Here is a 16,186-nt window from a genome sequence, read left to right as displayed (position 1 = left end):
TATTAAAATACAGATTAACGTCAAAACAAAGCGCGGTTATAAACCGGAACGTTTGTTATTGGTGCGATCGCTGTGCCGGTGTGTTTTTGAGGTTGCACAGATTGCTACTGTAAGTTTTAGGCAGCATGAAGAAAGAGCAGGTTGTAAACTGTCAGTTTTCGGTTTGGTATCCTTTATTTAAGAAACACACAATTAAGAGGTAAGAGAGTTATTTGCACAGTTTGATAATATGTTATGATCGGAAACACGCAGAAAGTTCACAAAATTGTGCGTTAGCTTTGCTATTAGGATTCCATCTTTGTAATGTATATATACGTTTCGTTCTATACAAACGCAAAGATTTTAAGCTTCGTTATATTATATTATATACAGGACAATCTTATACTATACGGTTAAAATCTTATATAGTTATCTGTGCTGTTATAATTAGGTTTTTACTTATTTCTCTTCTTCCAGCTTGGTTCTACCTATACCTCAAAATGTAATCGATTATTTATTAGATGACGGGACGCTTGTGGTTTCTGGGAGGTAAGATTTGGGCAAAAGATTGGTGTTGAATAAATTATAACTTTAACCCTTTAACTGTCACCCCCCATTTTTTAAAATAGGCTTGAAAGTGCACAGATGTAAGGTTGGTCTCTTTTTAAAGAAGACAGTCAGCAGATTATGTCTTTTTTTTTTTTTTTTTCAAAAAAAAAAATAAAATATTAATAAGTTATAGAAGTTTAAATTTACTGAAAAGAAAATGCTCTGTACCATTTTTATTATATTTTATATAAAATACAACAGGTTTTACCCTAAATTTGATATCAAATTGAAGCCTTATGTCTAAATAAGTTATGTTCCAAATTTGAAGTTGATATGAAAGAAATTGAGGTCCCTGTAAAAGTTTAGGGCGTCATACCACAAACAGCCACCGGGTGCCATACAAACTCTATAGATTTTCTTAAAATGCATTTTTCTGTCCAAATATGAAATCCTGAGACTTTCCAATGACATGTTTTTTGTCAAGATTATAAAAAGTTTGGATTCTAAAAGACCATAATGCATTTTGTAATTTGACACTTGACACCGCTGCTAAGGGGGAGGAGACCAGCAAAAGATTCAGTATCATGTCCATGGTAACATCATAGAATGATTCTTGGGCTTCTAAGCTTTCAAATAATATATAATTTGTGATGATTACTAAAATATTTGATAGAGAAAAAGGACAACGAAAAAAAGAGCGCCAGGCGTCCCACAGGTGGGACGGTGACAGTTAAAGGGTTAAATGATAAGTTGCATAAGTATTTAATTGTTTTTCTTTATAGTGAGAACAACAATTTGCAATCACAGACTAATAACAGTGACTCGGATGAGGAGGACATTCAGGTATGGGTGTGGTTGTGTGAAGTACATTGAGATATATCTTAAACAGCTCAGCTAGTTTTCTAATCTCATGCTTTTGGTTTCCAGTGGACTGACGATGAAACCACAACAGCAGTTACGGTGCGTCCTATTCCTCTCAGCCAATCTAAGCTGTCACGTCATACACTTGTGCAGGAACTAAATTGTATGAATCTTTTCCAGGCCCCAGAATTTCCAGAGTTCAACATAAAGGTACAAGAGGCAATAAACGTTCTAGGTGGGTGCGTCTTCCCAAAGCTGAACTGGAGCGCCCCACGGGTGAGAAGATTTTACTTACAATTGCATTTCACGCACATGGATATATAATACTCACAATATCCTTCATCTTTTGGTGCTCCTCTCAGGATGCTAACTGGATTGCCCTGAACAGTTCCTTACAGTGTCAGAGTCTAAGCGACATCTTCCTCCTTTTCAAAAGTTCAGATTTCATCACGCATGACCTAACACAGCCGTAAGTCTTGCACAGGTCTCTACACTTTAACAGGTCAAGAAAGCAGGTTGGTTGAAGTAATAATTTTGTACTTTTTTTGGCAGATTTCTTCACTGTAGTGATGATTCTCCAGATCCAACTATAAACTATGAGGTACAGAAAACAGTAAAAAACAGCCAAACATAACCTTTTTTAGTATGCACTATGCAGATATTTTTGTTTCATAGCACACTATTATAATATTATATTATTATATGTTTTTAAGCTATTATTACTTTTATTCAGAAAGCACGAGAACTTCACACTGTTACAGTTTTTTTTATTCCAAATAAGTGATGTTCTTTTGAACTTTCTTTTTATCAAAAAAAAAAATCCTTAAACTGTAAATTACAGTGTATTTTAAAATATATTAAAATAGAAAATTTATTTTAAATTGCAATAATATTTCACAATATTATTGTCTTTACTGTATTTTGATCAAATTAATGCAGTCTTGGTTAACATAAGAGACTTTTTTCAAAGAAGTTAAAAACATCTTAATGACTTCAAACTTTAATTATATTATATTATATTGAAACCCAGTGAATAATCCTTATTAAATAATAAATTGTTTCTTTGTGGGACTCATTTTTTCCAGCTGGTGTTGAGAAAATGGAGCGAGCTCCTTCCAGGAGCGGAATTCCGCTGCTTTGTGAAAGAAAACAAAGTAATTGGTATGAAAATTGTGCATTTGTTAACTTGTCAATATTCTGTTTTAAATGTAATGCTTTTAATTGAATATACACATAATGTATGTGATGCCACAGAAATAAAAAGAACATATGACCTCTCTGACACCATGTGATAATCTACATACTAAGATCAAGTTTGTTTTTTAGCAATCAGTCAGAGAGATTACACACAACATTACCATCACATCGCCAAACATGAGGACAGCATCTCCTCCTCTATACTGGATTTCTTCAGAGATCACATTCAATACCAGTTCCCAGATGAGGACTGTAAGTGTATCATTTAGGAAGCAGAAGAAAATATGTCTTGTCTTTAAGTTACATATGTGCATTAACAATATTCTGTATTTTTCAGTTGTCCTGGATGTTTACAGAGACTGCTCAGTAAGTTTTTACGAATGCAAATTTCATGTTTAAATGTCATTTACTATATAACAATACAGGGTTGTTTAGTAATCATCAGCATTTAGAAATTCAGTGAAAATTGTCAAAAATAGATGATTTCTGAATGTAATTTCAATGGCAAGCCAGTTGCTGTAAACAGAGTTGAAGTATGAAAATAATTGCACATGCTTATAAAAATGTTTTTCTAAAGGGACGCGTGTGGTTGATTGATTTCAACCCGTTTGGTGAAGTCACAGACTCTTTGCTTTTCACATGGGAGGAGCTAACATCTGGCAAAAATCTCACAGCCAATCAAACGCAAGAAGACTCAACACTGGTAGTTCTTACTTGAAAATGACACAGAATTTACATCAAACCCTTTTATATGTATTGCACTGCCAGTATTTTAAAAGTCAAATGTGCTGCTATATTAATGCCACACATATTGCATTTTTTTAAGGAAGGACCTGCGTTCCGGTACACCACCAGTGAAGTCACGGTGCAGCCCAGCCCATGTCTGTCCTACAGAATCCCACGAGACTTCCTAGACCTGACCACAGGAGAAGATGCCTATAAGCTCATTGATTTTCTTAAGCTGGTGAGTGAGATGGGGATAAAAACAAATACAAGGACCTCTGTAGAAAAAGATATCAAACTATCACACTTGCACATTCATGCAGCAAAACATCATTGTCAGTCCTGTTTTAGAGTGCAAACTATGAATACATAAGTGAATCACAGGAATAGAGTCTTTCTTCATCAGAACAGATTTGGAAAAATTTAGCATTACATCACTTCTTCACCAATGGATCATTTGCAGTGAATGGGTGCCGTCAGAATGCAAGTCCAAACAGCTGATAAAACATCACAGTAATCCACAAGTACTTCTCATGACTCCAGCTCCACAACTATCAGCTGTTTGGACACTCATTCTGATGGCACCCATTCACTGCAAATGATCCATTGGTGAGGAAGTGATGTAATGCTACATTTTTGGGTGAACCATTCCTTTAAATATTACAAATTAAAAATCGAATTTTGATTCAGAGTGGCCAGTATTTCACACTTGTATTTCTTTCCTTTCTCTGTAATTGCAGAAGAAGGGTCAGCAGGATGAGGAGGAGTCGTCTGATGAAGAAGGCGAAGGATCTTAATAGTTTGTTACAGCTTCCTGCAGTTTACTTCCAATCCTGCTTGAATAGACCTCCCTGTATTTTCCAAGTCAGTTGGAAGATCTTGATTTGCTTCTTCAGGGTTGAGATTAAATTGAGGTACCAAACCTTGTAGGAAGGTCTCTTTGCTGTATATAAAGGGATGTGTGCTTACCAATAAAGTCCCTGTCAAATGCTTGGCTAATATAAACGCTTCTGTTTTGCAGAAAAGACGTTTTTATGCTTTCTATCTGCAGTAGTGCTCACACACATACATTCAGAGTGCAATAGATTTAAAACTGTTATGAAGTAATAAAGATTTATTAATTAAAAAAACGTTTCTTTGTAAATTATACAATCTTAAAATGTAGCATCTACATTATGAAATCAATGTAAAAGATTTTGCAGCATCCACGTGGGGGCGCCAGATACTAAATAACTTTGTGTACAGGAATAAGCAGTCTTTTTAAATTGTATGCCTTCAAAACAAATGGAATTTAATAAAATCTTTAAACAGCATATTTGTACACATTTCAACTTGATCATTTTTAATTTTAAAAAAATGTTATCTAGTAATCATAAATTACTGAAAATTCATACATGGAAATTAATTAGTCAAAAGATTTGGGAACCCTGTTAATTACAGTCTTGATTTACAATATGCACAATACTTAACGTTTTACATTAAGGTTCTGTACATTAATGTTAGTTAATACAGCTTAATATGACTGTTGATTAATTTATACATACTAATACATTTTAAACACTGCAATTTCTAGAAATTAACATTAGTACATTAATTATGAACAAACATGAACTTAACAATAAACAGTAGTGTAATTTATATATATATATATATATATATATATATATATATATATAAACCAATTAAACCTTATTGTAAATATTGTTACAGAATACTCTTTTTCACGAGATGTTCTCTCACTTCGGTGTGTTTGCACTCAAATGTATGTAATAGGACAAACAAGATGTTCATTTTAATTTAACTAGCAACAAATGAACAACTACCAGCGAGCGATGCACATCAAGGTGTCTTCATTAGCACTTTTTTTGTCCATGGTTGCTGGGTTGCATGATGTGGGAACATTTCCTAATTACTGACAACACAAATGCACAAGTGGACTCGGGAATCAGAGGAGAAATATCTTCTTAGAGGGAGGTAAAAAAAACAAGCGAGGAGGGGGCTAGTGGTGACTGACTGTCAGATCAAACTGCTTAGATTTGCTGACTCAGAACTGGTAAAGAGAGGACAAGAGAGAGACAGAATGCAAAGGGAGGGACAGATTTTCCAGAGCTGAGAAACTGCAGTGGTTTGCAGCTGGAATACTCATGAGCGGTAGACTACAGCAGAGCTGACTGATGCGCGCACACACACACATTTTGTCCTCGCCACTGACTGTATTGATATATGTGAATGGCCTGCAGCCAATCTGATATCCACATCAGACACGTGTCAAGCAAGCTTCAGTCCTACTATTAAAACCTGCTCTCAAACATGATTTTTAACCCTTATATGTTGTTATATTATGGCGGATGTAGACATTTAAGGAACAGTAGGTGTATGGGCCTAATTGTAAACCAACTTTATCTTTAAGTCACATGACAGCACGCTGACCTCAAGGTAAATGTTGTTGTTATGACTATACAATTCTTGATGTGTTGGTTAACAGTAATGCATTCATTTTAAGTGCACTTTATTGATAAACACAAGCACGTTTGAAACTCTAAAGCTAGTTTGTGCACGATTACATCATTAGCCTGCTAATATGTGCCATCAAATGTAGCCAAAGTGTTGTTTTGCCTTGATTTTGAACTAAACTGTGTTCCCTAAGCAACTGACTTTGTTGCTTTAAAAATGCAGTAACTATTAACAATGATTATAATCTTCTTCTTCCATGTCCAATAATGCCTCTATATTGAAATGACCACTGTTTCATTTCCTACAGGGTACCCTGAGAGTTTAGACTTTATTAAAATAATTGATCTGAACAGATGCATGTCTTTTTCAGTTGGACCTGAGCATGCTTTTGGTGCAATGCGAACAATCCACACAGCCACACGGTCTCTCCTCCTCCTCTCTTCTACTCTATCATATGGCAAGCCATTTTAACATTTATTGCTTAGGACTTAATTACTAGAATATACAACATCTACAATAATCCAATACTATTTTTGTTTACAGTTTATTTTAAGGTGTCCTTGTTACAGTGTAATTATACATTTAAGTACCGAGTAATACTAATTAGCTACATGTACTTACTGTATTTGGATTAGGATTAAGGTTTGGCTTGTGGTTGCATGTAATTATGCATAATTAATCGTTATTATAATAGTAAGCAGATGTAACATGTAACAAGGACACCTTAAATAAAAGGTATATAAATTAACAGATTTTTTTCAGTTTCATTAATTATTCCTTAGATACTAGTACTTATTTCAATAGTGGCTAGTCTCTGTTTAAGTTTTCAAATCCATGTTGTTTTACATCTTTTGCCACAATGCACTTTTCACAAAAATAAGTCACATTTAATTACATACTAGTACTTAATCCTTTGCAACTAGTCATTATCACACTTTTTGCATTATTAATAGTAGCAAAATGGTCATTTGTGGTTCACATATCAGTTATTCACCTCTAACTAGTATGTATTTCAACTTTTGGTGATACTTATCATTTTAAGTATTAATTAGTTAATTACAAGAGTGTTCGCAGTGAGCTGCATTTACATTCATCTTGCATTATAAAAGTATAAAAGCTGAGGTGCAGTTACATTTGACTAATAACGTTACTCAGCCGAATGCACATGCGCTCTTCTTTGTAAGCATTTAAGTGTGCAGTTAAAAACTAGCCTAGAGCGCCATCTGCTGTTAAAAACTAAGCTCAGAATCGATTCCAGAAGAATTGCGATGCATTAAGAAAATTGAAGCGATTTATCATCACGCCGCTAATAGACACTAGTTCCTATGTGTTATACACTTATTACTAGTAACATTTTTAATCTTAATAGTAAGATTTTTTATTGAAATTTAAGTAGTAATACATCTGATGAACACTATTCTTAGTTGTATGGTAAACCCTAATGTATGATACATACATTATCTGAAATATAAGTGCAAATGCTTGCTTAATAGCTCAATAGCTATTCAATAGCTATGTTTCCGTCACCCATCAAAATGTTGTTTTTTTTTCGTGTTTTGAAGTATCGCATCAGGAACGAGTGATAAAAAACACAAAAATAGGGAAAAAATCCTTTAATTCGAAAAAAAAAAATATCTTTAAAGTATTTCTGTGTAACTGGCTTGCAGAACTGACCTACAAGACTGCGTTCCCAAACAGATGGCATTTATTTTTGCCATTTATTGTGTTTTGTCTGTTCTCTCTGCACTGTAAAAAATTACTGTGAATTTAATGGTAAAAATACTGTAAAAATGCTACAGTAAAAACCTGTTAAATGGTTAACGGTAAAAGGCCGTAAAATTACAGTGAACAGTGAAATTTACCGTAAACTGACATTCCCAGAATTCCCTGTGTTATTCTTTTTTTTAAATGTGATGTTTTTTTTTTTTATTGAAATAACCCTTTCTTCTTCTTTTTTCTTAGCTGTTCTTTATGGTTCTATGTTACATCTAATGTTGTTAAATTAATGTTTATGCATTATTTCAGTTTCATGTGTGTTACCATGATGGTGTTTAGTGTTTGTGTGAATGACACTGTGCACCTTCTCTATGTTAATACTTAAAAGCTGTTTGTGATGAGCTTTGGTTCATCATTTGACTTTCTCATCACCACCTGCTTTTGGTGGTTATCAGTGTATTACAAAGGTACAAAACAAATTTCAGTACTTCAATAGGTTGGTACATTAACATTATATCAGTTAATGATATTACGGTATTTACCTGTAAATTTAAGTGAAAACTGCAAAACATAAAATGTTGCTACCGTATTTTTTACGGTAAAATTTCGGCAACCACAGCTGCTGTTTTTTTTTACTGTAAATTTTACGGAATATTTTTTACAGTGTGAAGTGCAAGTAATTTATTATAGATGAAAATTATTATATTCAGTGGCTTCTCATACTTTTCTTACTGATATTTAGTGCCAGTTTATCAGGAAGTGGCGATTTAGTTCTCCTTGACTCATTGGATGGAAACGGTGCTTATTTGCAAATGTTTTATGCGATATTTCAATTTTAAATGTGCAACTTTGGATGGAAACCCACATGAAACTGGTAAAAACCAGAACGTATAACCGATAACTAAGAAATAGTCATATAGGTACCAGTAGCATTTGGAATACTGTTTGAAATGTATTACCAGTAACAAGACATATTTACTTAAGTGACTCGTAGCAAAGTTTAAATGTATTCATTAAAAATAATAAGTGCTCGTAAAAAAAAAACGTACGCGCGTTAGTTGAATGTTAAAACGGCTTGCCATATTTCTCATGCATTTGCTCTTTGTCAGGTCGCGCGGTGAGGAGCGGAGCATCTTCCTCCTCCTCCTCATTCACTCACTCTCTCCTCATTGCCATAACAACGGATGCAGCGCATCAGTCCGCGCGGGATCAACGTTCAGCAGCCGCGCGGGGCGGAATTAAACCCGCACCGGTGCCGTTAAGACTCCGCAAAGGTGATACACACACGCACGCGCCTCTCCGAACTATTTACGTCAAACCGTTTAAGCTGCTTGAGGGAGACGAGCGCACGCGGGAGATCCTCCTCACCGGGGTTATTCGGTAACGGTACAACCAAGGGAAGGCGAGGGAAGAAAGACAAGCAAAGAGCAGGAAGTGCAGCGTGGGAAAGCGGGGAAAATCTCCGGGGATCTCCAGCGCTCACTTCACTCCATCTACGGTCCTCCCCGTTTTTTTTTCCGCCATGGCTCGGGAGAACGGAGAGGCCGGCGGGGATTGCTCGTGGAAGAAGCAGGTCGATGATATCAAGGAGATGTTTGAATTCAAGGAGGTGCTCGGGACGTGAGTAACTTTTGTTTTGGCTTTGACTTGCTGCTGGAACCAAAAACACGGACCAGAATTCACCATAGTAACCATAATTTTACCTTAGTTACTGTTGTTATTTTTTACCGCGTCTTAAATGGTCTTCCAGGATGGTCTGGTTTACTGGTTTTACAGAGGTTTTGGGGACTTACTGGCGGTTGAACACAAATTTTGGCCAATTAAAAACGGTTTATGATATTGGTTAGTTTTTTTTATGGCAGTGTTGGCTAAAAACAATACAATAACAGTACAGTTTTGTATATATATGTATATAATACTGCCGTTTAAAGCAAAATCAGAGTAAACAAAACACTTTTGACCACTTTGAATTGAATTATGAATGCAGAAAATTATTTTGAAGCCAATGCATTCGAGTATAAAAGACAAAAAATGTTATGAGGAGTTAAATTGAAGTAGATGTCATGATAATTATAAACATTTTACACTGCATAGTTACCATTGTAAATTATGTGTAAGGGAGATGTTTGTTTGTTTTCAACCTGAGTTAGTTTCCTCGTTTTGTTGGTAAACAAAGAGCTAGTAAACAATCAGTTATAAACAATAACGAACAACCCTGCTGGGAATCCATCTTAAAACACTCCAATATGATCACTAGCAGGTTGACCGTCTTGGACTGGCAACAAATGCCAGTTTAAGGTGGTCAGACTGGTTTTTGATTGGCTAGAAACCAGCTACCAGCTTCCAGCTTAAACCTGATTTTCCAACAGGTCGTTCCTTCCGAACATAAATGTTTTGTTGTAGCTAAACAAAAGAGGAGCAGTAATGTTCTGATGGTGGTTTCATTATTATTCACTCTTTTTCTTAAAGCCCAGACTCAGAATGCACTGCAAAAACAGTATTTTTAATGCCCTGGAGGTGTTTTGGTGGAGTTATTTCATGTTTAAATTGAAAAAACGTAACAGCGTTCTTCATAAAGGCACATGGCGGTTTCCGTTACCCCACATGCAGTGCTCTTGCAGCGGTTGTGGTCATGCACGTGTGTTTGATGGTAAACGGTGGGACTGCTTCACAGTCTGCAGCCACTTGCATCACCATGCATGCATGTTTTAATTCACCACACACTAGTGATTTACTTCAAGGTTGTTATTTATATAAAAAGCCGTTTATCAAGATAAACCTATGTGTCATCTGCTGTAACGCACAGTGTAGTGCAAGGTGCACCAATGCAATGTTTTTGTTGTGCATCCTCACAGGCCTGCATAGTGTTTATATGTGCTGCAGCGGGGCGGCGGGTCGCCCGATCACTTTGACTGCAGTAATTTAATCTCTGTGTGCTAACCAGGGGAGAGTCGGATTAACCAGGTCGGATTATTGCACTGGAGGAAGACAGTCCTTGAATAGATTGTGTCCAAATTTTGTTATGCACGTCTGAGAGGTTTACTTAATGATCATGTTGATACTTTACACACAGGGCCTAAAACTGAAATTTTGCCACACATTTACATTACATTTATATTTAAGCATTTAGCAGATGCTTTTTTCAAAGCGACTAACAAATAAAGACAACAGAAGTAATCAAATCAACAAAATAGCAACAATATGTAAGTCAGTTAGCCTCATAGCTGGCAATGGCTGCTGACTTGAGGAAACTTATATATTATATTTTCATTTAAATAAATTCATAAATATTTTTAACCAGCCATGAAACTGTATGTGCATCATTTCATTAAATAAATAGGCAGAACAAATTACAATTTGTCTTATTATTTTCATGCATTATTATTATTTAATTAATTATACAATTAAAGAAATCAATAATCACTTTACAAATATTGAACTGTAAAGTATTGGTAAAGTAAAGTTCATTTAGTTCTAATACTTCTACTGCATTTATAGTTCTTAGTTAATATTAATTTCGGCATTTACTAATGCATTATTCAAATCACAAGTTGTGTTGTTAATATTAGTTAATGCACTGTGTGAACTAACATGAACTAATAATGAACAACTTTATTTTTATTAACTAACATTAGTGTCACTGCATTCTGTTAAATCATTATTATACATTTTATACAGTAGAATTAACAACAAATAATAATTTGTATTAATAGTAATATTTTAATATGAATTTAATATTAAATTAATATAATATTTTAATATATTTTAAAATTAATTTGATATATTAGAGAATTTATATTTATAAAATACATTTTTAAAATAAAATATAGAAATAAAAACTATAAAAATTCTAGAATTTATTTAGAAAATATCTATTTTAAGTTTGGAGTCTTTAAGATTGCCACAATGGCATTAGACGTAATAATGTTGTAAATAATGTTCAGTTTCTTGCACAGACAGATTGTTTTACTTCATAAGACCTTAATATATCATTGGGAGCCACAGGTATTCATTTTGTGTTGCCTTTTATGTTTTTTTTTTTTGATTCTCAGAGTGACGGTACCCATTGACTTGCATTGTATGAATCACCAAAGACTATGTTTTCAAGTTTTCTTTTCTGTTCTACTAGAAAAGAAAGAAGTCACATATATCCTGGATGGCCTGAAAGTGTGTAAATTAACAGCAATTTTTAATTTTTGGGTGAACTGTCCCTTTAAGTTAACTGAGTGAAAGTGGATCACGTAGTCCGAGCTGGGGAAATTGAGTGGAGCCGGGGCTTATCCACGCATGCTAAATGAGTTAAGTGTGTAGCGTTATATTCAAGCAATTTTAAGGCATCAAAACAGTTGAGTATGTCATGTTGATTATCAAAGATGAGTTAAGCGATACAATTAGTGATGGCAGCGGGACTTTAATATAATTACAGTAGCAAGAACAAGGTGTCACAAGATTACACTGATGTAAATAAACTCGTTCAGTTGAAGGAGTGTTTGGTAATGGAAGAGCTTCATGTCTGTGAGGACACATCTATTAAACCTATGATTAGGTGGATCTGAGCTCGATGTGAAGACGCTGCCGTCATAGCAACCCAAGAGACAGGAGTCATGGCAACTCCGACTGGCCCGTTCAAGCACACCATTAAGAGGGTCTCACCGATCTTCATTTTCCCCCTTATAAAAAACACTGCTGGCACCGTACGGTCCTTTCCTCCCACGCTCGTGGCACACGCAGATTTTATTTATCCACCCACAGACATCCAACTGGCCATTATGAACCAGTACACAGCATGCCTGATCTTTACTGTATTCACAGTTGAGTGTTATTATTTCCTTTGGAAATATTGATTATTGATTCGGTCTAAAATGGCAAGGAGAAGCCGCAGCATACTTATAACCCTGTTCGTTCGCTCTAACCAGGGCTTTTCCTGAAGAACGACAGCTGTGTTGGCGTATCCGGCAGAGCGGAGGGTATTTTCTGCCCATATTTTTGACGGATGTGTCAAATTCAACAGTTGGGCTCTGCAGGGGAAGCTTTCTAAAACCGTGTGTTTTTAGAAACGAAACGACCTCGGCTATTTCACATCCCCTCCCGACCATCTCACATTTGGAGTCACATGAATCATTCAGTTCCAGCTTGTTTGGCCCTGAATGACCATGCAGGACCGACTTCACTTGCTTTTTCTAGCTTTTGCGCTCGGTATTTGTGCATGCAACTGCTAGATCATTTCCTCATCTCGCAGATTCTACTTTAAACCTTGTGTAACCTCTTCATCAGATGTAAAAAACCAAAAACACTAACTCTAACAATGAGTTGGATGTGGCTTGTGTGTTACTCAGTAAGATCAGTAAGCGTTCTGTTAAAATTCATTGTTATCCGCATTTTGTGATAGCACAGTAAAAGGAACGCCAAATAATATGAGTTTTGATATTTTAATATTAATTTAATATTATTTAAATTAATATAATATGTGACCCTGGACCACAAAACCAGTCATAAGGGTCCATTTTTTTAAGTCATCTAAAAGCTGAATAATAATGGTTTGTTCGGATAGGACAATATTTTGACCCAGATGAAACTATTTGAAAATCTAGAATCTGAGGGTGCAAAAAAATCTAAATACTGAGAAAAATCGCCTTTAAAGTTGTCCAAATGAAGTTCTTAGCAATGCATATTACGAATCAGTAATTAAGTTTTACGGTAGGAAATTTACAAAATATCTTCATGATCTATACTTAATACCCTAATGATTTTTTGGCATGAAAAAAATTTATAATTTTGATCCATACAGTGTATTGTTGGCTATTACTACAAATATAACTGTGCAACTTATGACTGGTTTTGTGGGGTCACATATTTTAATATTATTTTAGTAAAATTATTTTAATATTTAATAGTTTTTAAATATATTAACTTAATATATTAACTCATTTGAAGTATTAATTTATATTTATAAATAAATGTTTAAAATAAAATATAGAAATAAAAAATTTAGAAAATATCTATTTTAAGTTTGGAGTTAATTAATTAATTAATTTATTTATTTATTAATTTATTGCTGATTTAGATTTGCCTACACAGGCAGCATACATTTTGAAATATATTTAAACAGAAAACAGTTGTTTTTAAATTGTAATTATAAATTCAATTGTAACAATTACAAGTTGAATTGTAATATTTCACAATTTTACCATTTTTACTGTATTTTTAGTCAAATAAATGTAGCTTTGGTGAACATAAGAGACTTTTTAAAAAAACGTTAAAAACTTGACACAAATATATATGGATTTAGTGTATACTAGATTTTTAATATAAACTATATTTTTTATATATATAAAAAAAATAATATAATTTGTTATTAATCTATAAGTGTGAAAATAATTTGTGCTAATTTTTGAAGCCGAAAAACCCACCATCTATCAAAGTGTTATATAAGTATTGTTTTAATTTTTATTTTAAGTATACAGCATTAATGTCTGTAACAAATTATGCACTTAAGTTTAATACTTGGAAGTTAATAATATGTCCACATCCATAAATCTTGGAACATTAGTAATAGTGACACTTGCCTAATGAATAACTACAATATCACATCCATACTATGAATATGTAGAAATAGACTTGACCATTCTGCCTAGTAGCTCAGGGATATGAGAATTCAGTGTAGTGTTTCATCCATGTGTGTGAACACCCCCAGTGTTGTTCCCTTAACTGAATTATTCAGTATGTAAAGCGTCCAGAGGCCACAGGAGGTCATGTGATCACTCAACAGGTGTGTGTGTGCACCAGGTACAGCATGCTACTGTTAGAAAACTATCTCAGCCCCAAGCTAAAACACACACATGTCGTGCACCAGGTGAGGTGACTTGAGAAGAGAGAAAGGAAAGGCAGGGGAGAGATTAAAAAAAAGAGAGAGGAAACATTGAGGCCATGAAGCCCTTAATTGCCTGCTCCATTTTCAGGCCTGTGCTCCTGGCTTTGTCCTCTATTTAAGAATGTCTCTCTCTCTCTCTGTCTCTCTCTCTCTCACTGTACTCTATTAAAGTGACTTTTGCAGGGCAAGCCAGAGTTCAAAATGAGATTCTATTATAAAATCCTTGTCACAGATACTCGTCGTGCTTGGTTGCAGATGAGCAGATGAGTTGTTGTGTGAAAAGTCTCTTAAAGGTATACTAAATTATTGTTTGTCTACTGACATTGTATTTAATAACCAAAAACGATAACACTTTATACAATAAGATGTCATTTGTTCACATTAGTTAATGTATTAACTAACATGAGCAAACAATTAACAATATATTTAGTACACTGTTTGTTAATGTTAGTTATTAAAAATGCAGTCGTTCATTGCTTGCATTAACTAATGCTAAAATTAACAATAAATGCTGTAGAGTTATTGTTCATTCTTAGTTGATGTTAACTAATGAACATTATTGTAAAGTGTTACCCCAAAAACTAATGTCATATTAGCCAGTGAAACAAACAAACAATTTAAATGCACCACCGGGTTTCTCCTTGGTTTCTCATGGTTTTTTGTTATATATCAGTTGCTGGTATTACACATTATCACAGCGGTTTAATTTGAAATGAAGTCAAGGGCCAAATGCAAGAAATAATTGCTTTGGTGAGTAAATGCATGTATAATGCATGGTTTAAACTGCAATTTAGGAAACATATTTAGACATGTTACCTTCATAAGCTGCCTATTTTCAGTTAAATAATGCAAAATGCTGATGATTTGTCTTTTTCCTCATGTAAACATCCCTAAAATGATATTTACTGATTTTAAGATACTGTTTGCAAAACAGTTAAGAACTCAAACTCAAAATGCAAATTTGTTTTTGTTTTTATTTTTAGTTATTGATTTGTTTTTCTATATGTAAAGTAAATTTACTGCCGTTCAAAAGCTTGGGATTGGTCAGATCTTTTAATGTTTTTGGAAAAAGTCTCTTATGCTCATCAAGGCTGCATTTATTTGAACAAAAATACTGTAATATGGTGAAATATTATTCCAGTTTAAAATAAGAGTTTTCTATATATTTTATATTTTAAAATGTAATTTATTCCTCTGATGGAAAAGCTGAATTTCAGCATCATTACTCCAATCTTCAGTGTCACATGATCCTTTAAAAATCATTCTAATATGCTGATTGGCTGCTCAATTAAATATGTTGTTGTTTTTTTGGAAAGTGTGTTTTTTAGGATATTTTGATGAATAGAATGTTCAAAATAACAGCATATTTTTAAAATATTTTTTTGTGACAATGTAAAAGTATTACAGTCATTTAATGCATCCTTGCTAAATAAAACTAATAATTTAAGGTATTTAAAAAAAAATCTAACTGACCCCAAATTTTGAACAGTGATGCATACCTTATTTCAATGATGTTGCAATACATATACTGGATACAGAGAAAGAAGAAGGTTTTGTTATTGCAAGAGAGTGTCGGTAAAAGTGTTCCCAACGGCTGTTTAGTGGTGTGGTAAGCTTGAGATCCTGAGTCAGCTTTCCGATGTATAATCTTTAGCTTCAGTGCTGCCTGCGTGCAGAAAGGGGAAGGTTACGCTTACCCTGACAGAAAATATCACACATTGCTCAAAGGGAAGTGTTTCATTTTTTTTGGTCTTAAATACATGCTACATTTTGGTGAATTTGACCTGTTCAAAAACGTTTGTTGTTGATTTTGGGTCTGAAAAGGTTGACAGCTTT

General features: G+C 34.2%; 2 protein-coding genes across 2 annotated transcripts in view; both read left to right on the top strand.

Moving 5' to 3' along the window:
• The first annotated feature begins 78 nt into the window (after positions 1 to 78).
• On the top strand, positions 79 to 4,622 carry cdc123 (cell division cycle 123 homolog (S. cerevisiae)). Its single transcript, XM_051108545.1, has 13 exons — positions 79 to 199; positions 457 to 528; positions 1,311 to 1,371; positions 1,456 to 1,488; positions 1,570 to 1,665; positions 1,752 to 1,858; positions 1,942 to 1,990; positions 2,475 to 2,550; positions 2,716 to 2,838; positions 2,924 to 2,952; positions 3,164 to 3,289; positions 3,413 to 3,550; positions 4,050 to 4,622. Exons 1-13 carry the CDS (start codon positions 126 to 128, stop codon positions 4,104 to 4,106), a joined length of 1,041 nt encoding a protein of 346 aa, XP_050964502.1. The 5' UTR covers positions 79 to 125; the 3' UTR covers positions 4,107 to 4,622.
• Positions 4,623 to 8,583: 3,961 nt separating this feature from the next.
• The window catches only part of camk1da (calcium/calmodulin-dependent protein kinase 1Da), a 71,300-nt gene continuing 63,697 nt past the window's right edge, over positions 8,584 to 16,186 (top strand). The window contains exon 1 of the mRNA XM_051107333.1: positions 8,584 to 9,099. Coding sequence (XP_050963290.1) covers positions 9,002 to 9,099 — 98 coding nt within the window. The 5' untranslated portion in view covers positions 8,584 to 9,001. The remainder of the gene's footprint in view (positions 9,100 to 16,186) is intronic.

This window comes from Labeo rohita, chromosome 4, assembly GCF_022985175.1.
Source record: "Labeo rohita strain BAU-BD-2019 chromosome 4, IGBB_LRoh.1.0, whole genome shotgun sequence".
Lineage (NCBI taxonomy): Eukaryota > Metazoa > Chordata > Actinopteri > Cypriniformes > Cyprinidae > Labeo > Labeo rohita.
Note: the sequence above shows the minus strand (reverse complement) of the source record. Positions and strands in the feature narration are given on the sequence as shown.